This window comes from Anoplopoma fimbria, chromosome 24 (assembly GCF_027596085.1).
Source record: "Anoplopoma fimbria isolate UVic2021 breed Golden Eagle Sablefish chromosome 24, Afim_UVic_2022, whole genome shotgun sequence".
In the NCBI taxonomy this organism is placed as follows: domain Eukaryota; kingdom Metazoa; phylum Chordata; class Actinopteri; order Perciformes; family Anoplopomatidae; genus Anoplopoma; species Anoplopoma fimbria.
Window position 1 is genome coordinate 6,720,536 of NC_072472.1, and position 27,736 is coordinate 6,748,271.

The window sequence follows — 27,736 nt, forward strand, 5'->3', positions numbered from 1 at the left end:
AATGAGAATTATTTAAAATCACAAAGTAATTGACAAAACTGTACTCAAGTACTGTAGTTGAATAAATGTAAAAATAAAAATAAAGAAAAACCATTGAATGAGACGGTGTGTCCAAACTTTTGACTTGTACTGTATAAAAAAAGAGATTTAAATGAGAATTATTTAAAATCACAAAGTAATTGACAAAACTGTACTTAAGTACTGTAGTTGAATAAATGTACTTAGTTACTTTCCCCAAATGTATTTTCCACTCCACTGCCTCTTCCTTCAAAATATATTTAAAAACAGTCCGACCACTAGGGGGCGACGTTCTCTCCTCGCCGCTTGCAGCCCGCTGGAAACGCCTCATTAGCAGAAGAAGAGCGTTGAGCCACCCCAGTGCTGTCACATGACCCCTGCTGATTACACGCGGCGCTGCGTGCACAACGTGACCATCTCTCTCTTTTTACTTCCGCACTCTACCATGAACAGGACGAGCGAGCTCTGCTAGGTGTCTGCACGATAAATATCACCAGGTATGTGTTGTGTTTTTGAATCCTTTCATATGTGTCTTCTTTTATAAAAACTGGGTAAAGTTAAGAATATATATATCCCATCTTCTTCTGCGCAGGTTAGCTCATGAGCTAACTATGCTAACATTAGGACCAATAACAAGGAGGCTGAAAGTGACGTCACTGCCCAGAGATACTATTTCAACAAGCTGCTTAAACTAGTGCAAAAACAGGTTTTTTTTATTGATAGATTGAGACTTTATTAATGCACTCTATTGCACACACTGTTTGTTTATTTAGAAATAGTCAGCTGTGCCTCTAAAGAAATGACATTAAAGGTGTAAATACACCTTCAGCATGTGACTGGTGGTGGTGGTAGCTCTCTATTCCTCTCTGACCAGGGACGAAACGAAACACACCCAGATGTGAGTAATGTTAACAATAAGAGAGCTATTATTACACTGCACCACACCCCACACCATGTTAGAAATGGGTTTAAAGTATTTAATATAGGGGGGGAGGAGTATTTAGATGCTTTATTACTTAAGTAAAAGTACTGAAATACAATTCAGTTTATTTGTATAGCCCAGAATCATAAATTACAAATTTGCCTCGGAGGGTTTTACAATCTGTACACATGCGATATCCTCTGTCCTTATACCCTCACATCCTCTGTCCTTATACCCTCACATCCTCTGTCCTTATACCCTCACATCCTCTGTCTTTATTCACATCCTCTGTCCTTACCCTCACATCCTCTGTCCTTAGACCCTCACATCCTCTGTCTTATACCCTCACATCCTCTGTCTTAGACCCTCACATCCTCTGTCCTTATACCCTCACATCCTCTGTCCTTATACCCTCACATCCTCTGTCCTTAGACCCTCACATCCTCTGTCCTTATACCCTCACATCCTCTTTCCTTAGACCCTCACATCCTCTGTCTTCACATCCTCTGTCCTTACACCCTCACATCCTCTGTCCTTAAACCCTCACATCCTCTGTCTTTATACCCTCACATCCTCTCTTACATCCATCTGTCCTTATACCCTCACATCCTCTGTCCTTATACCCTCACATCCTCTGTCCTTATACCCTCACATCCTCTGTCTTTATACCCTCACATCCTCTGTCCTTATACCCTCACATCCTCTGTCCTTATACCCTCACATCCTCTGTCCTTAAACCCTCACATCCTCTGTCCTTATACCCTCACATCCTCTGTCCTTACACCCTCACATCCTCTGTCCTTATACCCTCACATCCTCTGTCCTTATACCCTCACATCCTCTGTCCTTAGACCCTCACATCCTCTGTCCTTAGACCCTCACATCCTCTGTCCTTAGACCCTCACATCCTCTGTCCTTAGACCCTCACATCCTCTGTCCTTAGACCCTCACATCCTCTGTCCTTAAACCCTCACATCCTCTGTCCTTATACCCTCACATCCTCTGTCCTTAGACCCTCACATCCTCTGTCCTTATACCCTCACATCCTCTGTCCTTATACCCTCACATCCTCTGTCCTTATACCCTCACATCCTCTGTCCTTATACCCTCACATCCTCTGTCCTTATCCTCTGTCCTTATACCCTCACATCCTCTGTCCTTATACCCTCACATCCTCTGTCCTTACCCTCACATCCTCTGTCACATCACATCCTCTGTCCTTAGACCCTCACATCCTCTGTCCTTATACCCTCACATCCTCTGTCCTTATACCCTCACATCCTCTGTCTTTATACCCTCACATCCTCTGTCCTTATACCCTCACATCCTCTGTCCTTAGACCCTCACATCCTCTGTCCTTAGACATCCTCTGTCACATCCTCTGTCCTTATACCCTCACATCCTCTGTCCTTAGACCCTCACATCCTCTGTCCTTATACCCTCACATCCTCTGTCCTTAAACCCTCACATCCTCTGTCCTTAGACCCTCACATCCTCTGTCCTTATACCCTCACATCCTCTGTCCTTATACCCTCACATCCTCTGTCCTTATACCCTCACATCCTCTGTCCTTATACCCTCACATCCTCTGTCCTTAGACCCTCACATCCTCTGTCCTTACATCCTCTGTCCTAAACATCATCCTCTGTCCTTAGACCCTCACATCCTCTGTCCTTAGACCCTCACATCCTCTGTCCTTAGACCCTCACATCCTCTGTCCTTATACCCTCACATCCTCTGTCCTTATACCCTCACATCCTCTGTCCTTAGACCCTCACATCCTCTGTCCTTAGACCCTCACATCCTCTGTCCTTAGACCCTCACATCCTCTGTCCTTATACCCTCACATCCTCTGTCCTTAAACCCTCACATCCTCTGTCCTTAGACCCTCACATCCTCTGTCCTTATACCCTCACATCCTCTGTCTTTAGACCCTCACATCCTCTGTCTTTATACCCTCACATCCTCTGTCCTTAGACCCTCACATCCTCTGTCCTTAGACCCTCACATCCTCTGTCCTTAGACCCTCACATCCTCTGTCTTTAGACCCTCACATCCTCTGTGAATGTGAATGCAACATACATGAATGTGTATGTTGCATTTTACTGCTGTAGATGATTAAGGTTGTGCTGATTTAAACTGTATATACTGTTGCAATAGCAATGCATCATATTCTGTGAAATCATCATATTACATTACATTACAGTCATTTAGCAGACGCTTTTATCCAAAGCCACTTACAATAAGTGTATTCAACATAGGTATTCAAGAGAACTACTAGTCACCAGAAGTCATAAGTGCATCTCCTTTCTTAAAACAAGCATCTAAGAGCATAAACCAGAGCAAAAGTACAGAAACAAACTAATACGAATACAATAAGTGCAACAAACTAATAGGAATACAATAAGTGCAACAAACTAATAGGAATACAATAAGTGCTAAGCAGAAGGCTCAGGGTAGTACTTCTTTAAGAGAAGAGTTTTCAGCCGGCGCCGAAGGATTGGCAGCGACTCTGCTGTCCTGACGTCAGTGGGGAGTTTATTCCACCACTGTGGGGACAGAAAAATGCTGTGATATGTTTGCAGCGTCGTTGTCCCGTGACAACCACAGATCTCTAAAACGTCAACTTTTCATTTGTGATGATGCATTTTCTGTATGATACAAGATGCTTTTTTTTAGTAGTTTATGTGGCTTAAGAAGAAGGAGACTTTTCTCAAAACTTAAAGTCACTGTAATCTGAAAAGTAGTATAAAGTACAATATTTATGCAGATTTTTCACGTTATTGTGCAGCTGTATTACTACACAACAATAATGTAACTTTGACAGAAATAAAAACAGACGATGTTTTGCTAAAATATCATCTGTTTTCACTTTTCTGCAACTGATTTTCATACAGTGAAATAAATTCAAATCAACAACCTGCCACATTCAAATCGAATTCATTGCTGCAATTCTTGAAGAATGGATGACAGTAATTCATGCAAATGTTCTCACAGATTTGGACAAAATGTCGGACTCTGATTCTGACTATGAGTGGTCGGACATAAGAGAACGGATGAGTGTTGTGAGTTATTAAACTAATAATCAGAATAAGAGCATTCAGCCAACATATTGTTTTCTTTATAAATGTCACTGATAATTGTTTTGTTTTTTTCCTAGCAGAAACTTTTGACCAAAAATGACACAGTTGTTGCCCTCCGTCCATCAGGTAAGGAACACATAAGTCTTAATACACCATTCATATTATCCGGCAGCACATACAGTAACATTTGACATAAAGGATACATGTGCAAGAAGAACGTTGGCTCATGTTAGTGATATCTGAGATCCATACAAACTGAAGATTGGGAGGTTTGTTCAAGGTGTAACTAATATGTTATAACATTTGGAGTTCTTTTACAAGTTACAAATAAATGCAATGCTGAGAAATTCCATAATCTACTTTTACTCGTAAAGGAAAATATGATTTTTTTTATTGAACTATAATACTCTCTTTATTTATTCTGTATTAAGTGTCGACCCGTATGAGTGTAAACTGTGTTGAGACATACCTTTGATAATCAGACTGCTGTCTAGTGAGTTGTTGAGAGGCACGCCCTAGTTCAAACAGGAACTGGACTTGTTCCAGAATCTCAGCCTCTCTCCCTTCCGATCTGTTGCCATTACAATGGGACCTTTTACACTTCAGTGTTACTCAACCAGGACGGCCCCTCCTGGCCTTGTGATCCAGTTTAGTATTGTCTCGCTTGTCTTTTGGTTACGCCAGAAATCATATGCTAATAAAATCCCTGCTCTTGGGTTGCATAGCAGAGAGGTGCAGATAGCTATGTGTCTTTACTCCATGCTGCATGAAATGCTGCACCATAATCATCTGTTTTCTAATGAAGCAAGAATCTTTTTTTTTTTAAATTGGACCGACTTGGAAGTCTTTTGTCAACAGAACATTTCTTACATGTACTTTTCATTTGGCGTTATATTTTGTCCTAAATTGCGATGGTACATTCTCTATGCTGCTCTCAGCTCGGTGAAACTAAATATACTCTCTGCTTGTTTTTGTTATTTTAGAGGAGGTGTTTGAACGATGGATTTCTATCCCTATGGATACCAGAAATGAAGCCTTGCAGCTGATGGGAGTTTGTGCCTTCTGGCTTCCAATTCTGATGATACGTGACGAGGCGGACCCTATGACTCGCTATGCTTTGCTATTAGGTCTGGTCTCAAAGTAAGTACAATCATCATTGGGATCAATCTAAACATTTAAATTGTTAATGTTTAGATTGTTAAAGAGTTTGTAACTTTTCCCTTCTAGTGGCAGTGAAGAAATAAGTCTGAAGCACCTGCACAGGATAGAAATCCTGGAGGCAATCCTCAGCGCTCTGGATAAAGGAACTGTAAGTGGACATTGTTGTATTTCAGTGTAGACTATTGAACCACTGGGAACAAAAAGTTTTGTTTCGGATATTAATGAAAGATAATAATTCAGTAAAACTCACTGCCTGAGTATGTAAGTTATTTGACATGATGCATCTCTGTTCCAGTTGAAAAAGGACCAATCTAAGCAGGTTGTGTCGATAAGCAACATGTTGAACTTGGTAAGTCTGGAATAAGTGATTGTGTGCATTGAATATACAAAAGGTTATCAATGAATAAGAGTATGTGTACTTCAATTAATTGCAGAAGCATGGCTGCCTTCTCTAGCTTTTGGTTAATAATATAATAGTTATTTGTATAAAAACCTCCATACATCCAACGCAGTTCAAAAGGGACGTAAATCATATATGTGTGTATATCTGTTCATGTCAAGTGGCTTTTACACATCCAATCTGGAATTTTGACTGCATTTTGTTGAAATCATTGAGTAATAACAATATACATTTGTGTCATATAGTTGTGGCTTTGAAAATGTCCACTGCATTGTCATGTAGATCTTTTTAAATTTGGGGAAAAAAGAGGCACTGGTATCAGATCAATCTTCAGTATTAAAAAAATAGCCTGAGTTGAGGTATTGGGAGAAGAACATCAGATTGGTGTTCCCCTAGAAATTTCCACTGTGCAACCACCTGCAACAGTAAAAAAACATCAGACAGTTGAATAAGTACCTACTTGTTCTGTCGTTGCCTATGTAATCTAATAAAGGATTGATTATTATTATTATTATTATTATTATTATAAGTACCTACTTGTTCTGTCGTTGCCTATGTAATCAATATACACAGTTGAATGTTTCCCTCTCTGTCGTTGTACCATCAGAATACCGTGGGGGTTTTGGATGATGCATTACACTGGTTGGAGCGAACAGGAGAACCCGGCATCCGCGCTCGCGTCCTGGAACTCGGCCAGGCGCACATTTGCTACACGGCCGTGCAAATCGTCTTCAAAGAGTGTAAGATACTGAACCATTCAACCAAGCATCTTTAACACTGTGCTCTGTTTTATTGAGAGAGTTCTATTAATTCATGTAAATAGGAAAACATAAATGAAGGGTTTATTCAATTTTGTATTTCAAACTGTCAAACAACTGCATTTCATATTGTACAACACGTGTGTGTGTGTGTGTGTGTGTACGTATATATATATATATATATATATATATTATATTTATATATTATATAATATATATATTTATATATAATATATATTTTTTAATAATGTATATATATTATTTATATATATATTATATATATGCAGTATTTGATGACTTGTGTTAACACTGAAGCCTGTTAGAACTCTTATGATAATTAACACACACACACACTTGTCTCTCGCTTTCAATCAGTTGCTAACTATATTCAGGAAATGGGTACCAACTTGGAAAGGACGATGAAGTCACTGTTGGCTGGACCCACCGACAATCTAGTAGAGGTAAGACAACGACACAATCTACCCCACTCTCGCTGATATAACTTGATATTTGCTTAAACGGACTATTGGTGTTTTCTGTAACTTGTACTTATGTTCTTTTATGTGTTAATTTCTATGTGTTAACTTAGATTTAGATAGAAATTATTGACAAGTATCTGATTAATAATCACTGTAGATCCCTCATTAGCTACTTTGATAACACATAAAAGTACCTGCAATACTTGTGTGGTAAATTGAACATCTGTATTTACAATAAGACTTAAAGTAACAGTGAAACAGCTGTTAGAACATCTTTAGCTTCAGTAATGTGACTCAATTTTAACCACACCCCTGCACCTACACACAACGCTGAATTTTGTATTTGGACAGATAAGTACAGATCCAATAATAATAATAAAACTTGTCAGCCCAAAACTCTACTCTCTGTAAATGTTTGTTTGTACCTGAGGGAATATAATATTTGGTTTGTCATCTTCCTCATCCAGATAAGTGAAGAAATGAAGAAGATAGGAAATGAAAACTTTCAGAAACAGCACTATGACGTCGCTGAAGACTTTTATTCCAAAGCCCTCAAATATAAGTAAGTTAATATTCTAAAATGATCTTTTAAGTGTACACTAATACATTCAAATATTATGGCCCTATCTTTGTGATGCTTGGGTATTTTTGTTTTTGTTGACACTCTTATTTGATTACTACATGAATATAATACAAAACCACTTCAAACTACTGCATTCAGAGCTGATTTATCACTTCTCTGACTCTACCTACAATAAATACCACAAGTTTCACAAAGAAGATAAATTGCAGGGTAATTGTTTTAGGTTGTTTAGGTGTAACTACTACTTTGGTAAAGTTGTGTACTTTTCAAACTAACAGCAACATTTTTTCTCCATCCAGCCCCGCCAACCACATAGTTTATGGAAACAGAGCATTATGCTATATCCGATGTAAGGAATATCTGTAAGTACCACTTATTCCTTTTGTCTGTAAGTAATTGAAGTACAGAGAATCGGTAGAAAACTCACTTTGACCTTAAAAGATGTGAGTGAATCCTACAAATCTCACTAGAGCAAGAGTGAATGTTGAGCAGGAAATTTGTTTTAATGCTGTTTTTTATCAAAGGTAACAAGAAATGTTTTAACACAAACATGACTTTACATTTTTTTTTTTTTAAAGAAAAGCGGTTGGTGATGGAAAATGTGCCACTCTGTTAAAACCACACTGGGCAAAGGTACTTATCCCTTTTGATAAGTTGATCCAGTCAACTTTAATGTAGTTATGTTGAGAAAATGTATAACGCAGACGTTAAGGATGCCTTGAGCCAAACGTGTCAGTGGGACTAATTGGTAAATGTTAACATGATAACACCTTAAACTGAGATGGTCACCATTGTAAACATCTATTAGCATTGTCATTGTTAGCATGGGTTTTAAGGCAGAAATTACAGTGAGAATCACTCAATTTCTCCCTCAAAAATAAATGTAGCTTATTCACATTGAGCAGATAGAAGTCACAATGGAAACACACACAATTATTAAGAGCAAGAAAGTGATGCATGTTTTTGTCTGCAGGGTCACTACCGCTTCTGTGAGGCTTTGTTCAACTTGGGAGAGGTCAAAAAGGCAATCAAAGCAAACCATACGGCCCGGAGTCTGTGTAAAAACGACCACGTTGGAATGAAAGATTTGGAACAACAACATCTGAAGTTCACTGAATTGACGGACCCCAAAGGTATTTTCGCTGCACTGTCATGCTCACAGCCGCACCTTCAATCACATTTTATTTTGTATCCATCTAAAACAGAAAAAGTACTCCAAAGAGCATGTGTACTACTCTACACATGAAGTAAACACTCGACATTATACTGTGTTTAAAAGACAGATTTAGTTGTCAGTGAGTCGTCTCTATACTTCAGGGTGTCCACGTCTCACTTTGATACAGCTCAAAAATCAAACGTAGAAAAGCAACTTTACATCTGGAGGCTTTTTCTTGCAGAAACTTTGGTTTTTCATTATACAAGTGTATGTCTTTTTAAGATATAATTAAGATCAGATTATTGCTTATCATAGAGGACAAATAACCAGTTGATCACAAATCTGGGTTAAATTAATCCTTCATTGTTTTTCTGTCCCTCCATAAATTAAACTTGTGTTTATGTGCTTTGATTTCAGTTGGGCAGCCTAAGAAAACCGAGAGTAAAAGGTATGGGTTCAACTTGTTTACATTTAACAGAATAAACAGCAACTTGATTAATAAATGCTGCTTTTTTTCTACAGACCAGAGAGCACCAACAGAGTTCACACAGTTGAGCCAAAACCACAGATTGTAAAAAGTGTTAAAAAGATTGATCCTTCTCCACAGAATAAGGTTTGTAACTCTTTTTGTCACGTCACAGTTCCATGGAGCAAACTTTGATTTGTTTAGATCTGAAATATTTAATTGATTAGTCGGTCGAAAATAATCAGCAACAGTTTTGTTAATTGATCAAGCAGAAAAAACAAAAAAACATCATCATTTTAGTACTCAAGATCATATCAATGTTCAATGTTGAAAAGAAAAAAACGAATAAAAATAATAATTTTGCATTAAAATCACTTTCCTGATTATTAATATCCAATAAAGGCAATAATCTGCCTTTATTGCCATTTAGAAAATTCAAATGCATCATTAAAAATGAAAATTATCACCAATACATGAGAAATACAGGAAATATTGAATTATTAATATTTAAAGTAATTTAGTTTTTTCAATTAAAGGTTTTAATTTAAGCTTTTGCTATTTATCATAACAGGATTTTAAATTTCCATATACATTTTTTTATATCTATTTTAGTACTATAGTATTAGTAAATGTTAAAGTTTCTTTGCCCTTGTTTCTATTTTTTTAATCTATTTTTTTTTAATTCTGGGTAAAAATTATTCATCATACAAATACCAAATAAAAAAAAAAAGACCAGCAGATCGATAATTAAAATAATCGTGAGTTTTGTTAGAGTAGCAGCCAGCGTTTAGAATATGATTGAATCACTTACACTGTGTTTGTGTGGCTATAGCTGAAGTTTGATATCGCTCAGTGTTAATAATTAACTTTTGTGTTGGCAGGTCCCAGAAGTTAAACTGGAAAAGCAACCAGGTGAGTTTGTACAACAAGTTCTTACACTTGTCTTTCTGACCCGGGTTCAGACCCTGGTTGTGCTGGCTCTTCGTTGTCCAACTCATACAAGCTGAATATTATTTGTGTACTCGGGTGTACACAATAAGTGTCTCCTATCCTTAAATACACATTGATTTATTTATAGCTGCCCTGTTTTCAGTGTCAGTGTGGACTCAATAAAACAGACTGATATCGAACAAACTGATACTGTTATATTCATTTTCTTTCTCATAAAATACAAATCCATTTTTTTTCCTTTTGTTTACATCCATGTTTACTAGCAAGCAGTCTTTTTGAATTCTGTGTTATAGTGTTGTTTTTATAGATATTCGTGGTGTGAAATACCTGTACATGTAAATTGAAGTTAAGATGTTTTGTTCATCGCATTAAAAAACTTCATGGCTAATATTCTGTCTCTCCAGTGAAAAACGAAAGGACTGCACAGGCAGAGGTCAGCACTAAAAACGCGAAACCATCAAAAAGGTTAGTGGGAGCAGTTCGACTAAAATGAATGCATTATATGACACAAAGTAGCCTTTTTCATCGCAAGAAATGGAAGTCGGTTTGTCAGACCCACAGTAGGAAAAAGTGAAACTCACTCAATCAAACTTTATTTGTATAGCATCTTTCATACATGTTAGTGCAGTTAACAATTTGAAACCAATGCATTAAAGGCAATAAAATGTATGAAATTAATAAAAAACAGTAATACCGTTTTTTTCAGCAGCACAGAATAAAAGTAGATTAAAAATTGTACAAATTAAATACAATAAAATAAATGAATAATAAAATGAAAGAAAAATAGAACACAATTTTACAACTTAAAAAAAAAAATACAGTAAATACTGTTTATAAAGCATCCTTAATCAAAAGCCTCGCTGATAAGGAAGGTTTTTAATTTACATTTACATTTTCAACACTTCTCAGAACCTCAGACAGACTGTTCCAGCCTGTAAGTTTATATAAAACATAATAAGAATCAACATTGTGGCTTGATTTAATTTAGTTTTTCGTTATCTGATCATGGGTAAAAAAAATACTTCCTTTCAGACTGTTTAGCTGATTTAAATATTCTGTGCTTTCAGTGAGGTTTCTTCCAAGAATGGTAAAGGAGCTCCCAGCAGCCCGGCAGCAAAGAATAAACCAAAGAACAAAATTCAGACTGAAAATGAGGTACGGCTCTGCTTCTGTCACAAGACCAACACGTTGCATTTGTCTTTAGTCATGAGTGTGGTGTTAAGACTTCCAGTACACTGTGTATCAAAAGAGAACACACTTACTACTATTTGTTAAAAGCTTGTGTTTAAGAGCATCTTAACTCTTTAGCAAATATAAATAAGCTTTAAATTAAAACATTATCATTAAAATAAGATACCTGACCTGCTCTTTGATGTGTTTTTATCCAATCAGATCAAGAAAGCAGACGATAAAGCGGCCGTGTGTAAAGAGTTGAGATCGATGGTGCAGGACGCACACGCTGCTCTGACCGACCTACGCAGCCGCAACGCAGAGGAGGCCTTCAGGAAGGCACTGGTCCTACTGGAAACCAGCACACCCAAGGTAAAACATCACTGATGAGCAACCCAGTGCCAAAGCGGTAACGCTTTACAATTGATGTGCCTAAATCAGGGCTCGAGACTTACTTTTCGACTTCTTTCTCAGTTTGTCACACCAGGACATGAATTGGTTGCACCCTTTTTGTGGGGTAAAGAATAGGGTACTGTACAAGTTAAGGTACTTCTATTTTGCTTGAGTGTATTGATTGAATTCAACTCTCGACTTCTATTTCACTTAATTTTAGAGGAAAATATTGTACTTTTGATGCTTACATATTTATCTGAGGCCTTTATTTACTATTTACTTTGCAGATAAAGATTTTAAAAGTCTATAATGAGTATTTGAAAGGAATGCATTCTTATACAATGAATTTATCCAACCAACAGTTTAAAAATGAATAAAATTAGCTCTATTGCAGCCAGTAACAACATTAAAATGTATCTTACATGTTACATAATTTGTGAAATCAACCTGTGTATTTTTTTACTTATTAATAATTACTTATTATTTTTTACTTTGGCTGTTCTCTTCACACTCACACGTTCTTTCAAATAATCTGTGGCAGTTTAAAGCTTACTGGATTTCCGTTGAGCTGCAAAAGATATCATTTGTTTTCTTTTTACTTTCTCAGGATCTTGGACTTTCCACGTTGGATGTACTGTTGTTACTGTACGGCCGCGCGTCAGCTCTGACAGAAATTGGCCAGCTTGAGGTAACTCATAAGGGAATTATGGACAGAGAATAGTATTTATGGGAGGAATAAAGACAACTCAATGATGTTAAATATTACACTAAACTGTCTAAACCCATTTACCCAGACACCATTCCTATGGTTAACAAAATCATACAGGCCCTTTTTATGAAAAGAAGTTCACTAATGTGTTCATTATTTACACATAATTAATTAAGGGAATTAATTACGTGTATAGCTTGAGCCTGATTTTTATTTTAGAACAACCTGTAGAAGAGCAGTTCAGACTAAGGAATCATTAATCATAATTTGTTTTTTTCCCCATGTGTTTATAATTAGTTGACATTTTAGGCCTGAACGGCCACAGCAGTCCGTGTCATAGTTTCTACATATGTATGATGATAAAATTAGATTTGTATTGATTCCCAGAGTTGAAATCCGGTTGTTGCAGCAGCACAAGGACATAAATAGTACAGATAAATAGTTTAAACAAAGAAATTATAAGATGCATTACTGCACAAGAGTTTGTCATCTCCTGCCACAAAAGCTTGACGTTACTTTGAACATGGAGAACAGTCAAGCTGGTATTGTATGGACAGGATAACGTGTTCATTTAAATAGTATATAACATTGTTTGAATTGTAACTGAATGTCCTGTAATGTAGTCGTTACATGTGTGGTTGATTTTGTTAAACACAGGAACTCGGAGAGGCACAAAGACTTCTGCAGAAGATCAAATCGTTTGAGGAGAGGACGTTCCAGTGTCTGGTTTACTATGCCATCGGGAGGGTGTATCTCAAAGAGAACAGGTACAGCGGCTTCTAGTCAATACAGGTTTTGTGTGACTGATTCAAACCTTTTTTGTTGTGGTAAACATATTCATCTATGGACAGGTTTGGACTCGCCCTGGAACAGTTTTCAGATTCCCTGCAGACAGTCAGGAATCGAATAACACCGGGTAAACTCACCTGGCCTTTAACGAAAGAGATCGTCAAGGAGACACAGCCGGAGTATTTTACGGTATGTTGTTCATTTGAGTTTAAAAAGATTATTTCGTTGCATGTGAGTGTTTGGACGTAGAAAACTTTTTTTTATGCCTTCATGCCAGCGATAGCAGTGGACTTGAGAATGAGCTGATTAGATTTTGGTATTCAAAGGTCACTGTGGCCTCACAACACACAGCTTTGGCCATAACCCAAGAATTGATTTGCTAAATGGGATGAGGAAGTAGTTAGGTTTTGAAGTTAGAGCTAGGCGCTTATTCTTGTTTTAAGCTGATTAAACTCTAGGGACAGATATTGAATTAATATAATAATAAAATTAAAAAAAATAGAATACAAAAAAGGATATAAAAGTAGCACTGAAAGAAATGGAAAAAAAGTAAAAGCTGATAAAGTAAGAGCAATATCCAGTTAATTTTAAATAGATCTACACATTTATCACAGCATAAATCACTTAGTAAGTAGAATAACATACACAAATTGTGCTTGCATATGCGGTTTACCCTACTTGTATTTTCTCCTTTTTTAGGAAATTCTGGAGCGTGCTATAGAGTTGTGTAAATTTCCTCCTATTCCTAAAGCCATTTGTCGACTTGAGAAATGCCTCTACCCTTTGAAAGCTGAAATCTACTTGACTGACCCAGATTTTAAGGTAAGTGGCAGCTAGAAAAACAGAAAGATATGTTAGATTTGGAATTCAACTATCAAGGAATAATAATTATAATGACACATATGCCTCTTTTTTTATTTAGGGCTACATTCGAATATGCTGCTGTAAGAGCTGCATTGTTGAATACCACACCGCCTGTTGGAAGATCCTCAAGACATCGTTCTTTGAAAAGAATGAAAAGGTACATTTTCCACGTATTTCTTGATTTTCCGTCATGATCATAGGGTTTGCAAACGTCACAAAGAACCTGAAAAAAGTATCCAGAGTAAGTGTGTTTTATTCACTTTGAACAGAAGTCGTTAGCTTCTAGTCTTAAATTATTACTTTTTTTTTTTGTTTCAGGATTTCCTGCAAGAGCCGTGTTTGACTCCAGACTGTTTGGGCCAAATCTGTAGTATCAGAATCTTTTGTCCGACAGGGCTGCAAAAGTGTAGGGTAAGGTGATGCTCTGCAGGTGAAGTGAAGCTTCATCGCAGGATCATTGTTGACCTGAGTCTTTGTTTCTCTCCAGTTTGACACTTCCATCGCCAGACCACAGATGCCTAAGAAGCCCAAAGTGAATCAGAAATGCACGAGGTGAGTCGAGTACAGTTCGTGATGGTGACTTTGTGTAGCTGCAGGGATTAGTTGGCCTTCACAGCAAAAAACCTGATTGGTACAACTGTAGCTTATTGGACAAGACATTTAGTGACTCTGACTATGTGATATTGTAAAACAATAAAATCAAACAAGTTTGATATTTAAATTAGTTGTTGCTTGAAGTCGAACCAATGTAGTTTGGTTCAGTTGTTGAACACCTACTTTAAAGGATCATATACTTATTGACAAGTACTTGATTTCTAAATAACCTGCCTTTGTCTCTTTTTTTTTCTCTAAAGTCTAAAGAAGTTAAAATCAAAGGAAGAGCACAAGCTCATGAGGAAGCAGCATAAGCAGTCATTTCAAGAAAAGCAGGCGATCAACGACGAGATCCTGCAGCAGAAAGACGACTCTGCAACTCACAGTCAGCAGAAAGGTACGGCTTCTAACATCAACATGTCTGACTTGTCTGTCTGTACTGAACTGTTTGAAGCTTCATTAATTATTTTTTTCCTCTGAAGTTGCAGATACAGATTTGGCTACTCTAATATTATTAGCATGATATGATTTGTAGTTTGTAAGTGTTGTTTTCATCTCTTGTGATCCAAACGTTTTCAATAACTCCAGAGCGTTGTATAGTCATAAAGTCAGGATTTATGGACAAAGATGGAAGTAATCATTTCCAAAATTTATGACATATTTTTTATCCAGGTAGAAAAATGCCAAAGTTGCCCTTAAACTCACATTGTTACATATTTATTTACCAAACTCTTGGGCGGCTGATTTGGAAAGTGTCTAAAAAGAAGTTAGCGTGCAGCTCTAAGCTCAACTGAATCCAACAACCAGCCAATCAAGTGTTGATCAGTCTATTTGTATCCACATGTGTTTACAGCCTGGCTGCTGTACAAGGATCGAGTTCTTCTGCAGATCAGCCAGAACATGGAGCTGCTGAGAGAGGAGAAGAGCCTCCACGTGTCCCTCCTGACAGACAGTCTGAAGCCCTGGCTGGAGCTGGACCTCTCCAGGGGGAACCCGATAGCTGGGAGGATACTGAACTGGCAGCAGGAGCCTCTGGAGACTTTGAGTCAGGTCGTCGAGCTGCTTCTGGAGCGGAAGAACCGGGTTTGGGCTCGTGTCCTTATACAACTACTCAGTGGCTGTCTGGATATAAATCCCAAACTCAGCACCTGGGCGTGCCAGCTCAACGATGCAGGTCAGCATTGATCATGTTACTCTTAATTATACGAGTCCTCAGAGTTCAAGTGATCAGAGTATGCACACTGAAGGAACATGAGTATATTAAATGACACTTTAGTGTTGTATAAAGGATATTTGTATAAAGTAAATATTTAGAGCTATAATCACGTTTTTCTTCTATCCCTAAATAACAACTATTTTAACAGATGATAAAAACTGTATAATTTAGAGAACAAATGTATTAATTACATTTAGTTTGGCACCAAAAGAAGAACAATTTACATGATACAAACATCCATTAAGTCCATGTCCCTGCTGTGTTGCATGACTGGATGACTGTGCCATTGAACTTATACATATTTGGTTTGTCCATTTTTCTTTTGGAACCTCTTCAGTTAACTCACTGGTTAGATTGAAGAGGTCTAAACTCTGATTTGTCAGTCAATAGTAAGTTCAGCTGATATCCAAATAGGGCTAACCCTAAACTAACCTTCTACTTCTATTGAGAAGTTTGATGAAGAGCTTTGCTAAAGAAACGCGTTGCTTGTTAATTCCACCTTGTTAGAGGCTGAGTTATTATAACCTGTCCTATTTACACACATTCTTCCAGTTTCTTTTAACAATGAGTGGTGATTTCTTCTATTCTTATTGAACTGTTGCACACAGAGGGATTTTTGTCTGTTTGAAACATTGTACACCGTATTGTTTTCCACGTACAAAACAAACAATTTATACAAATAAATTCTATTTATAAACAGGACTTTCTAAAATCTAAAAGCATGAGAGACCATTCAAAATGTAGAGTCCTCCTCTCTGGACCCAATCAAGCTCTCGTGGAACACAGAAGCCATGTTAAAAATGTGGACTCTAACATCAGCGCCATGTCGTGAAGTCTTACCCTTTTACTTGCTGCTTCCTTTAGGTCTGAATGCTGCAAAATCCTTCATTGAACGCTACGCAGGACAGCTGGAGCAGCTTGATTTGGCTTTTCTGCTGAACTTTGCCCCGTTGCAGGACGCTATTATAGAGAAGCTCGGTACTAGGCCGGAGTTTTTTTCAAGCGTTGGCTTGACAGTAACTGAATACCTAAAACAAGCTCCAGCACATGACATGAGACTCTTTATCTGGACTCTGGAGGAGCATAGGGACGAGTATCTCACCTGCCACCATATACTGGATGACTATTTTGATATCATGGGTACGTATATTTAACTCATCTAACATGTGATTTGAAGGCCTGCTCATTTTGTTGCTGATGATTTGACCTCCAATTTCTTTATTTTTCAGATGGAAATTGTTCAGTCTTAAAAAAGTCTGATGAAAATCAAAATGTAAGTTTTAAGAAACATAATAGCATTTTTTTACACTGGATTGAATTTGATGTATAATAAAAATAATTTTGCCATATAAACTAAAACTCAAAGGACTAGTTCTACATTTATTTGGGAAATACACGTTAGATGAGATGATCGCTACAAGTGTAGTAAGAATTAGGTTACTGCCAGTTAGCGTAGCTTAGCATAAAGACTGGGAACACAGTCTCTGCACGTTTTAAAGTCTTAAAAAACATTGAAATCTGTACCGTCACCAACAAAAAGTCCCTGAAAAGTTTTTAAAAATCTAAATTTAATCCACAAAACTCTTTAATTTTTTTTTTTGCCTGCTGTCAGGAGATGTTACACACCTATAAATCCTTTTCCTGGAAGATCTGTAGCAAACAGCAGGCAGGAAGCTCATTGTCTCATAATGGATAACCAATTAGCCTAAATTGCCTTTTTCAATCAGTTAACCCTTCCATCAATTTTCTCCTTCTTCTTTGGGTCCAGGTCACATTATCACTAGGAACATGTGTACGTCTACATCTACATAGAAGCAGAAACGGCTGTAGTAACATTAGTACTTATAGTAGCACTACTAGTAGTAGCAACAGTAGTATTAGTAGAATTACTGAGAAAATATGATATAAATGTCAATAAAATCTTGCACTTCATTATACATAACTGTCGGCATTATTGACCTGGCTGGCGTGAGAGTTAAAATAAATTAAATTTCATTTCATGTGGTATTTAAAGGGAGTCACATTTAATTTGGTGAACACTGCTTGTAGTCAGGCTTCATCTGAAGGTAACAAAAACCAGCACCTCTAAAGTGCTCATATTTACATGTTATATCTCATTTGTTTAACAATATAAAACCACAACTTATCATTTTTACACTTAGCACATACCAGTAAGTGTATTTCCCAAAATGCCTTGAATGTTATTTAACTTTGTGGCTCTTCCTGATCCCTCATTCACTTTGTTTTAACTTCAGAATTCACCTATGAAGAGTCGAGGCCGGAAAAAGAAACGGAGAGAGCCGACGGTGAGAATTGTTGCGATTGTTGCTTGTAAAGAGAATACGTCTTAATAGAACGACTCTCAAGTGTTTCTTCTCCTCTTCCTTTCAGGGTGTTTTTGATTGGTCTGGGATGAGAGCTCCCACTCCGAGAGATGAATGGGAACAAGACTTTTTTGAAGATGACTCTTTGTAAGTTCTCCTTATCCTCCACGTCTGACACACATCTGATTTTAATTGTAAATGTAATTATAACTGTTTTTATGTGTAACACTGAGATTTGTTTTATCGACAGATCATTCCTTCACCCCAGTGATCCGTTCAGTGTACCAAGTCACCTTCGAGAGCAAGTGGCCGATTTTGAGAACCAGTACAACAGCACCAGACACAGAAGTCACTATAAAATGATTTTGGACAACAACCCCGACCCGACAAAAGAGAGTTTGTATGAGTAAGTGAAAGCTTCTGTTCAGTGGTGGAATGTAACTAAGTAGATTTACTCAAGTACTGTCTGTAAGTACAATTTTAACATACTTATTCTTGAGTATTTCCATTTTATGCTACTTTATACTTCTACTACACTACATTTAAATGCACGTATAGTGACTAGTGACTTTTTAAATAATATAATATATAATGATGCATTGCTGTACTTCTAATCTACCCAGAATAATGCAATATTGTTTAATGATATAACATTCTGCATAAATACAACTTTTACTTTTGATACTTTAAGTAGATTTTTTTTGATACTAATGTTTTAAATCAAGGATTTGAGTACTTTTTCTGTTTTGATACTTTGAAAACGTTTTATGAACAAAGCAGTTAATGTTGTGATAATTAATAAAATAACTACTTTCATTCAATATATTTTAAATTTTCACCACCACAAGTCCACAATTTATCAATAGCAGGTAGCGTTCTCTTGGATAAAATAAATCAATTTCATTATGAATTAATCTGCTGATTATTTTCAAATTTATTAGTTAATTTAATATTAATCCATTGATTGTTTGGAGCCCAAAGTGACACCTTCACAATGTGTTTTCGTCCAACCAACATTTCAAACCTCAACATAATTACTGATGCATTACAATTATTAACATTGTTAAATAGAAAACCAGCGAATCTTCACGTGTGAAGCTGGAACCACAAAATGTTTTGTTATGACATATTATTTAAATGATCAAAATAGTTGCCAATTTATTTTCCGTAAATCGACAGATCGTTTCAGCGTTATTTTTACATTTTCGCTTTTGTACAAAAATGTGAATCTTCAAAGTAACTAAACCTGTTGTATAAATATTAGTAGAAAGCAGCATTCAGATTAAAATACTCAAGAAAAGTAATCATTCTACCCTTGCATATACTATTCTTCATGCATATTCTCCCTTTTTGATTTTAAATATTTGAATGTCTCTCTGCAGCTACTTTGCTCAGATCTTGGAGGAGCACGGGCCGCTGGTTGCTGAGGACCCTCTGCTGGTGGGTGAACTGAGGTATTTCCCTCACCTGGCTCGGCAGAAGATCCAGGAGACGGGCGGCTTTGAGCCCTTCCTCCTGGAGTCCCTTCGCTTCATAAAGATTGGGAGGTGCATCGGCCTGGCAAAGCATGCCGTCTCCCTGCAGCAGGCAGTGCACGGAGCCTGCCTAGATGACTTGGATGTAATAGCGGAACCTGGCTCGGACTGTCAGACTCCTTATTTGGATAAGGATCATGAATCTGCTTTCACAAGATATCTGGACAGTTATTCTTCTCCACAGACTGACGTCTATCCCTTCCTCCCAAATCCGTATGTATTCGGCCCTGAGAATCATCTGTTTCAGGATCTTTCCCTTTGGAGTATTAATGACGGTCAAGAGCAAGCCCCTTACGTTTTACCTAATGACTACGGGGAGCCGGATCTGGGTGGAGGACTTTTAGAAACGTTGTCAGTGACAACCGAGGAAAACATTTTGAAGAAACATGCAGAAGTACAGGTTAGTACCAAACATTTCAATGAAAGTGCTTATCTCAAAGATTTTCATTTAAATTTTAAATATATGTCCGTGGTGACATTCCTGGAAAAAAATGCAGTACTATACATTTTCTCCTTTTGTATACAGACAAAAAAATGAAACTATGCACACAATTCAAAAAACTTGAAGCTCATGCACCAACAAAAAGTATAACTATAAATCACCCAGGACTGAAATCTAAAGGATTGGCACTTTTAATAAACTAGATTTAATACATAAATGTACAAATGTCTGCTGTATAATGTGTGACATTTGTTTTTATTTGTTCTTGGTCTCTCAGACGTGTCAGGAGACGATGAGGAGTGTGGCAGTGAATACAGAGATTCATGAGCGTTTTGAGAGCTGCCAGGTGAGTTCAGCGGAGCTTCAAGCATCACCTGTATCTGTTTAAGTAGAGCCCACATTCAAAAGTCCGTCACTGAATGCTTCTCTCAGCTAGAGACTGAATAAAATCGTCCCGTTTTTTTTTCATTAAAACTAGGTAAAAACAATTGTAAGGTTTAAAATATCCTGAATAGTGAACCACTCCCAAGTCTTTGGTTCACTCACTGTTGCTCATGTTCAAAGTTAAAAAATAAACTTTAAACTGTACAGCAGATGTTTAAATTTGTGCAAATTGACCTCCTTTATATACTGTTGGGTAGTTTCTACTACAGCAATCCAATATATTCTATAAGATCATCACATGATTCTAGCGTCACTGAGCCACGTATTTCTAAAAATGCAACTTTTTATGCGCTCAAAAAAACGGCCCTGATTTCAGCTTTATTCCACTTGATCCAAGATGCTTTTTAAACTCTTTATTTAGCTTAAAAAGTTGAACGATTTTCTTAACACATAAAAGAAATCTTCATCCTTTAATTCATCACAAACATTCAAAATCAACACATTTGGAGATACGTGGTTTTCACTGGAAGGGAAGGATGAAAAACTGAAATCTGAAAAGTAACTAAAGCTGTCAGATAAATGCAGTGACGTATAAAGTACAATATTTACCTTTTTATATGTAGTTGAGTAGATGTTAAAAGTATGAGTAAACTGTAAGTAGTACAGTTCTTGAGGTAATCTTCCACGGCTGCTCATCAACAGAAACTGATGCAAATATAACAGTTTAATTTATCAGTCCTGCTCTGTGTTGAAGTTGTTATCTTTTACTGAGTTTTGTCGTCGACTCTTTTGGCCTCTCTTTGTTCTTCCAGGGTGACATCATCATGAGGCAAAAGAAAAACAAAAAGCTGGAGCAGCAGATCGAGAAAATGTCGAACGGCTGCGACAAAGTCAACCTGAGACATAAAGAAGCCGTCGCTGTCCTGGAGGAAGACATTAAGAAGATCACAGCCAACATACAAGTAGGTCCATAAGCAGTTACAATAACAGGGAGTTTATCAGATAAAATAAACCTTTATTCATCCGTAATTTGATATTTGCATACATATAAGACTTCATAAATTAATGAAAAGAATTACAAAAACCCTAAATATCTGTCCGTTCTCGTCAAGGTGACCAATAAGGAGCTGGCACTGTTCCAGCAGAAACTGGAAGAGGAGGTGAAGAAGGACCAGAAGGAGAAGAAGGCCAACCAGGAAGGACTGAAGGCCCTGAAGACGGAGATCGAAGAGCTGATGGAGCAACACGGGAGGTGAGAGTGAATCTGATGTGGTGGAAAGTAACGGAGTACATTAACTCAAATGCTTTACCTAAGTAGAAATTGTATGCACTTGGACTTAACTTGAGTATTTTCTTTTTCTTCTACTTTATACTCTAACCCCACAACGTTTGTTTGGCACTTTTTTTTTTATCTTCTTGGTATCTTGATCTTGGTACTCTTGATTGATTAAAGTCTCCGCAGGTCACTGTAAACAGAAAGCATCAAGTAATGATTGTTTTCTAATTATTTTTTTTTATATACTTTTGTCTTGTTTCCACGCCTAGTCTTACCCGAAACATCCGGGAGAAGAAAACCAGCTTTGACGCCAAGTTGAGGGATTCCCTTGATTTGAAGTAAGTGGTGAGCAAAGAGTTGATGGTGAAGCAAAAACTAAAGGTCCTCGACTTTTATACTCATTTCTTTTTTCTTATTGTTTTCATTTCAGCAATCAGTCAGCAGCTGAGAAGATGATCCTGGAGGATGAGATCAAGCGCTATAAGCTCTCGTTTACCTCGGCGACCAGGAGGTCTCGGACAGCTCAGGTAGGTCCTTAATTCTAAAAACCAATTATGCAGATTTAATTTAGAGAGTTAGTTCTTGTCTTGAGATTTATTCGAGCAAATCACTGAATATAAATGGAAAAATTGAATGTTTGTAAATTGTCAGCACAAACATTTTTTTAATTGTGTGGGTGTAAAGTTTTGTTTATTGAAGGGTGCTCGATTAAAAGTGCGATTGCAAAATATATAATGCATAAACTTTATCATTAATGAAGAAATAGATTTAAAAGAAGAAGAAAAAGGAAAAATACACAGATGTCCAGATACACGCAAATATACTTTTACAAAAAAGGTTCATTTTAAAACATAATAAAGACACATTAACTTAATTAAATAAGTGAAATAGTGCTAATGCATATATTACTGATAATAAACCTAACCTATATAGATTAATAATTAAATAAATAAGAAATAAATACACATACATACGGTATATGTAGCATATATATACTGTATATGTACTGTGTATATGTATGTATGTATGTAAGCATATATTTATGAACTGCCACAGTGGTAGTTCACACATGCATATAAATATGCATATAAGAAGCAAACACACCCTCCATTGTAAGTTTAAATAGCAGCGTCTTTTATCCAAAAACTATAACTGCCTGTCGAGTTTAGTAAATGACTTGATCCTCATTGTTTTGCTCCTGCAGGTGTCGGTAGTGGAGAGCAGTCGTGAACATGGTTTGTTCGGCCTCTACAGAGAGCTGACCATCGGCAAGGCTCTGCTGACCCAACTGGACGGAGCAGCTCACAGGTGGGAGAGGAGGGAAACCTCAGCTTTTATTTGGAATAGACCAGTCGATATGTCAGATTTATTCATTGTTTGGTGTCCTTTCATCTTTGTCCAGGTACCCAACCCCAGAACTGGAAATGACTAGAAACAACTGGAGAGCTAACGTCCAAGAAGTTGAGAAGAAAATCTCCACTGCTATGGTACATGAGTCCATCTCACACAGCAACACAAGTAGATCATCGCACACTGAGAGGCGTTAGAGGCCGCAGTACAACAATGCATTTACAGGCTTTAACAGCTTCACTCTACAATGATCTCACTCTCAAAGATATATAAACATTGATAAATGTAATATTACTCCTACATCAAGATGTGGATATCACAATCCTTTTAGTTTTAAATTGTCTATTTTTGCTTCCATTACAAAAATTTGACAGATCTGTGTCAATTAGAGCCGACTGAAAATCATGACAGAAATTAATTGCAATCTCAAATGTGAATATTTGCTGGTTTTTACTAGCTAAACTTTACAGTAATTTAAATATATTTTGGATTTTGGACTATATTGTACAAAACAAGATGTATGAAGATTGGTTGAGATGGTTTTTCCTTATTTTCTGACATACCAAAGGATTAATCATGAAAATAATTACGATTCATTTATAATGTGATATTTGTCGTTAGTTGAAGCCCTAATGTCAATATTGCAGTAATTGTAATTACATCTAAATTTAGTGTCAACATGATAACAATTGTGTAAAAACACAATTTTACAGCTTAGGTTTTATTGTTTTCATTATTGGTTAAAGAAAATAAGAAAGTTTAAGACATTATTATGGACTTTGGTAATTTAAGATTAAATATAGACAACAATTGTGACTTTTTGTAAAATTCATTATGAGGGGATGATGAATGTCTTGACAGTATTTAATGGCAATTCATCCAAAAGTTGGACCTGGTCTTGGGTCAGACTAGGGCTCTCTCAGGCCTCTCCCTCATTTCCCATCTATCATATGTTAATAAATCCATAAATTGCCCATGACATAGTTTTTTAAAAAGTGTACATTATCCTCAGTCACTTCATAGATGAAATCAATAATCCGTGTTGCGCCGGATGCCTTGACTTATGATGTGTGTGTTAATCCAGACGTTTAGTAAGACTTTATGTTTTCCACAGGCACAGTACCAGGAGCTGCTGGATCAGGTGAATAACGGCCAAAGACTCAGTGAGTCGCCTTCAGTCAGCGTCAACAGCCAGCTCGACCCTCCAGCTGCACCAGTAAGACGACCAGTTCAACCAGCACAACATATATTACGGGTTATTAACAAGCTTTTGGATGTTGGGCTTTTCTCTATTTTATAGTAAATAAACACCTTTTTATTATTCGTTATGCAAAATAAGCAATAACTACAACTACTACCACTGCGCCCACTTCTACTGCTACAACTACTTCTTCAGTTACTACTGCTACAACTAATACTTCTACTGCTTTAAAACTACTTTTACTGCTGTTAACACTTCTACTCCTACAATAACTGCTACTTTAGTTACAACTTCTATTACTTCTACTTCTATATTTACCGCTGCTACTACTTCTTTTGCGCCTCTACAAGATCAAAAGGCGACAGAAATACTTTGATTATCTCTAAAAGTAGAACATCGTCTATCAGATATTCGAAATAGTTGCAAAATCTGTTGTTATTTACCATTAATTAAATGTAACCTCTCTTAACGTTGCAGTCTGTGGCAGCCAAAGAGTATGCTCCTCCATCTTCACCCTCCCATGGCGCTGCCTCGATCACCCCCCCGTCTGCAGCTGAAGCGGCGTCCGCTCAGCCTCCACCTCAGTACAAACCTCCGACCAGGAATCTGGAGCCTCATCACAACACTGTGTTTGAGAAGTCTATGGAGCAACTGGCCAGCATCTTCCCCGACTACACGAGGTAACGCTGGAGCTCTAATGCCAAGTTATAAACACTTAAGACTGCATGCAGGTCAGTGCTGCATCAGCTAGTCAACTATTTCTATTTCCCTCTTTATTCTCCTGCTTCACTAAATCTAAGAGGTAAATGATGTGCTTAGCACCAAGCATTTTAGTCATAAATCTTTATATAAAGGAACAAATCTAAGGACTCGCATCAAGATTGATTGGTTATGATATATTGGCAGGTATGATAGGATTTTTCAAACTTCCAGATATTACTGTCGTCTTCTAAAAAAATCCAGCATGAAATATTAAAACTCAGTTGTTTTTGGTGGCATTTTTCACAAAAAAAGAAAGAAACACAACAACATTGAGTATTTAATCTGTGAGTTTTACACTTGTAGGACAAATGGAGGTATTAAAATCTTTGATTGTGCATTTGTGTTCAGGTCAGACTTGGTGAGGTTTGTAATGGAGCTGCGTTCCTCCAGCGGTGGAAGCCTCAGCAGCATGACGTTGCAGGAAATGGTCGGTGGAGTGACTCAGCTGATCCTTGACCATCAGGTAGGTTTTTAAAGGTCCAAACTTTTGACCTAATATGTAATGGACCCATGGAAAACCCAAAAGTTATTTATCGTCATTTGCATTAAGCCGATGACCTGTTGACCTTTTTATGAATCAATACTCCATCATGTAACAAAGGCCTAGCAGTCAGTGCTGAAAAATGTCTGTTAAATCTTAATTTAAAACAATTATGTTGTGTTTTTAGCAGAAATATGTACCAAACAAAGAAATATTCTCAAGTCTATAGAGTGTGTTTGCTGTATATAATTTATTTCTGAATCCTGTATGTTGCACTTTTTAGGCCAAAACTGTTAAGAGGACCTGTGAAGACCTCTAGTACTGATTATATTGGTTATTTCTCATATAACCAATATAATGATTCATGATTGTTTTGGCTTCTTTTCCTCTCAGGAGAAGCCTAAAGCTGCCAAACCGAACATCGTGTTAAATGGGATTCCACCTATGTGTACCACCCCCTCTGGTCGCCCCGGTCTGGCAGTCACACGGACAAAAGAGAGACGCGCACGCCAACGCAGTAGGTCTTTTTATCCCAGTGATATGTTTTGCTTCAATCCATATTTGTTGGCGCTTAGACTTTCAAAAACAACTTTTTCACTGTGATCAAAAAAACATTCGGTACAGCCCATAAAAACATATTTCAGAAAATGTATATAGCACAACCAAGTTGGGTTACAAGGGACGACCACAACTGACTGGAAGACCTGTGACGACCTCTGGTATTGATTATCTTCTAACACATCACATTGATTGATTGTTTCCCTCGCAGGAGAAGCTTAAAGCTGCCAAATCCAACGCCATGGGTCATGGGAGTCAAGCTCAGTATACCACCCCGCCTTTGGTCGTCCCGGTCTGGCAGCTCCCGGAACAAAAGAGAGAAACGCACCCCAAAGCAGTAAGACCCCAAAAAAATCATGCATTAGTATCTAGAATAAGTATTGGTATGAATTAGTACGGGCTTAATATTTCAGCAGAGGATGCTACTTTGTTAAAACTTGTTATTTCTGCGCAGTTGTAGATAAATGTTAGGCTACACTTATATTATGAGTGTTACACTCTTTGTAGAATTAGTGGGGTTGCACAACTATGTTGGGTTACCTAACTATCTCTAACTAGAGTAAGATCTAAACAGATAATTAACCACTGGCCTCCAGTTTGGACCCGACTCTGACTGTGTGTGTGTCTTGATTGCAGCTGAACGTGGAGGATCCTTGCATCATCTGTCACGAGGACATGAATCCGGGGAACATCTGTGTGCTGGGGTGCAGACACAGCTTCCACAACGAGGTGAGCAGAGAGAAACTAACCTGTTGCTGTAGCATTGGTGCTGGTAAGCTTAAACATGGGTTGTATGAGTTAACAACAGATGCCCGAACAAACTGTTTTATTCTAAATCAAGGATGTTATGATAGGAATCTTACTTTCTTTTACTTTTTTTTGTCCTGCTTACATTTTTTTAATGACTTGAGTTCAGTGATTTAAAAGAAAAAAATCTGTTTTTTCTCTACACAGAATTCTTTTTTTAGTGAATTCAAGAAATACGAAGTTAAATTAAGTTCCCTCCTAAAGAACATATAAAAATATCTTAAATATTAGCTGCCATTCACAGTCATCCTAAAATTTAAATTCTTGCAAAAAACATTTTTTTCCAGGTTACGTTAAGATTTTGCTTTATATTACTTGTATCCTTTGCTATATACAGCTGAAAAGTATTGACAAAAAATGTGATATAAATGAATGTACTTAGTAATTTTAGGCTTTAATGTCCCCATTGGTTTGCTTTCAGTCTTTGATCGGTATGACTTTGAAAAGGGGGTCTTTTATTTTTGTGAGACCTGTAGATCATAACTGCTTTTCTCAGTTTCTGCGGCAGGTTTTAATCCTCGGCCTTTGTTTGTGTTCAGTGTATAACGTCGTGGTTGAATGAGCAGAGCACCTGTCCTACCTGCAGAGATCCCGCAATGCTGCCTGAATTCCCCGCTTTGTCTGGTCGAAGACGCCAAGCTCCGTGATAACCTGACCCTCCTTTATCTTCCTATCCTTCATTTACCCACATTTATGCTTTTATCTTCTTTCTTATTTTTTAATCACAAATTTCAATATAATCGTTAAAATGTTCAGACTGATGTTTGTACACTTTGAATAAACTAAAGCATCTTGTGTTTGAAATCTTGTCAGGTGTTTGTCTGTCCCGACTTTTCATACAATTTCATACAGTCATAGGAAAGTATGTCGAAAACTTTCATAAGAAATGTCATAGTATAGTATG

General features: G+C 37.2%; 1 protein-coding gene across 3 annotated transcripts; it reads left to right on the forward strand.

Annotated features, from left to right (window-relative positions):
• The first annotated feature begins 402 nt into the window (after nucleotides 1-402).
• On the forward strand, nucleotides 403-27,636 carry ttc3 (tetratricopeptide repeat domain 3). Of its 3 annotated transcripts, XM_054626073.1 has the most exons (46): nucleotides 403-515; nucleotides 3,938-4,005; nucleotides 4,101-4,149; nucleotides 5,007-5,163; nucleotides 5,251-5,332; nucleotides 5,480-5,533; nucleotides 6,192-6,324; nucleotides 6,718-6,803; nucleotides 7,289-7,383; nucleotides 7,704-7,766; nucleotides 7,983-8,037; nucleotides 8,378-8,537; nucleotides 8,978-9,008; nucleotides 9,083-9,173; nucleotides 9,908-9,938; nucleotides 10,382-10,442; nucleotides 11,045-11,132; nucleotides 11,370-11,519; nucleotides 12,148-12,228; nucleotides 12,907-13,016; nucleotides 13,101-13,227; nucleotides 13,738-13,860; nucleotides 13,961-14,059; nucleotides 14,221-14,313; nucleotides 14,390-14,454; nucleotides 14,757-14,893; nucleotides 15,350-15,670; nucleotides 16,577-16,852; nucleotides 16,942-16,985; nucleotides 17,968-18,018; nucleotides 18,104-18,183; nucleotides 18,287-18,442; nucleotides 19,419-19,971; nucleotides 20,291-20,359; nucleotides 21,210-21,359; nucleotides 21,510-21,649; nucleotides 21,943-22,011; nucleotides 22,104-22,200; nucleotides 22,878-22,981; nucleotides 23,076-23,160; nucleotides 24,138-24,239; nucleotides 24,702-24,904; nucleotides 25,335-25,449; nucleotides 26,237-26,362; nucleotides 26,662-26,754; nucleotides 27,372-27,636. In XM_054626073.1, the coding sequence occupies exons 2-46, from the start codon at nucleotides 3,949-3,951 to the stop codon at nucleotides 27,477-27,479; spliced, it is 5,220 nt and encodes a 1,739-aa protein (XP_054482048.1). In that variant the 5' UTR covers nucleotides 403-515; nucleotides 3,938-3,948; the 3' UTR covers nucleotides 27,480-27,636. The 3 variants fall into 3 exon arrangements, with proteins under 3 accessions (XP_054482048.1, XP_054482046.1, XP_054482047.1); XM_054626071.1 differs by lacking the exons at nucleotides 26,662-26,754; nucleotides 27,372-27,636 and adding an exon at nucleotides 25,861-25,984 and having other exon boundaries at nucleotides 26,237-26,327; XM_054626072.1 differs by lacking the exons at nucleotides 26,662-26,754; nucleotides 27,372-27,636 and adding an exon at nucleotides 25,861-25,984 and having other exon boundaries at nucleotides 4,104-4,149; nucleotides 26,237-26,327.
• Nucleotides 27,637-27,736: the final 100 nt, after the last annotated feature.

What these genes read in the sequence shown, in the direction of transcription:
- ttc3 (XM_054626073.1), top strand. Translation starts at nt 3,949, where the DNA reads ATGTCGGACTCTGATTCTGACTATGAGTGGTCGGACATAAGAGAACGG. An exon ending in TAAAACCACACTGGGCAAAG is followed by an intron (nt 8,038 to 8,377) that starts GTACTTATCCCT and finishes TTTTGTCTGCAG; the next exon opens with GGTCACTACCGCTTCTGTGA. An exon ending in ATCTTCCCCGACTACACGAG is followed by an intron (nt 24,905 to 25,334) that starts GTAACGCTGGAG and finishes ATTTGTGTTCAG; the next exon opens with GTCAGACTTGGTGAGGTTTG.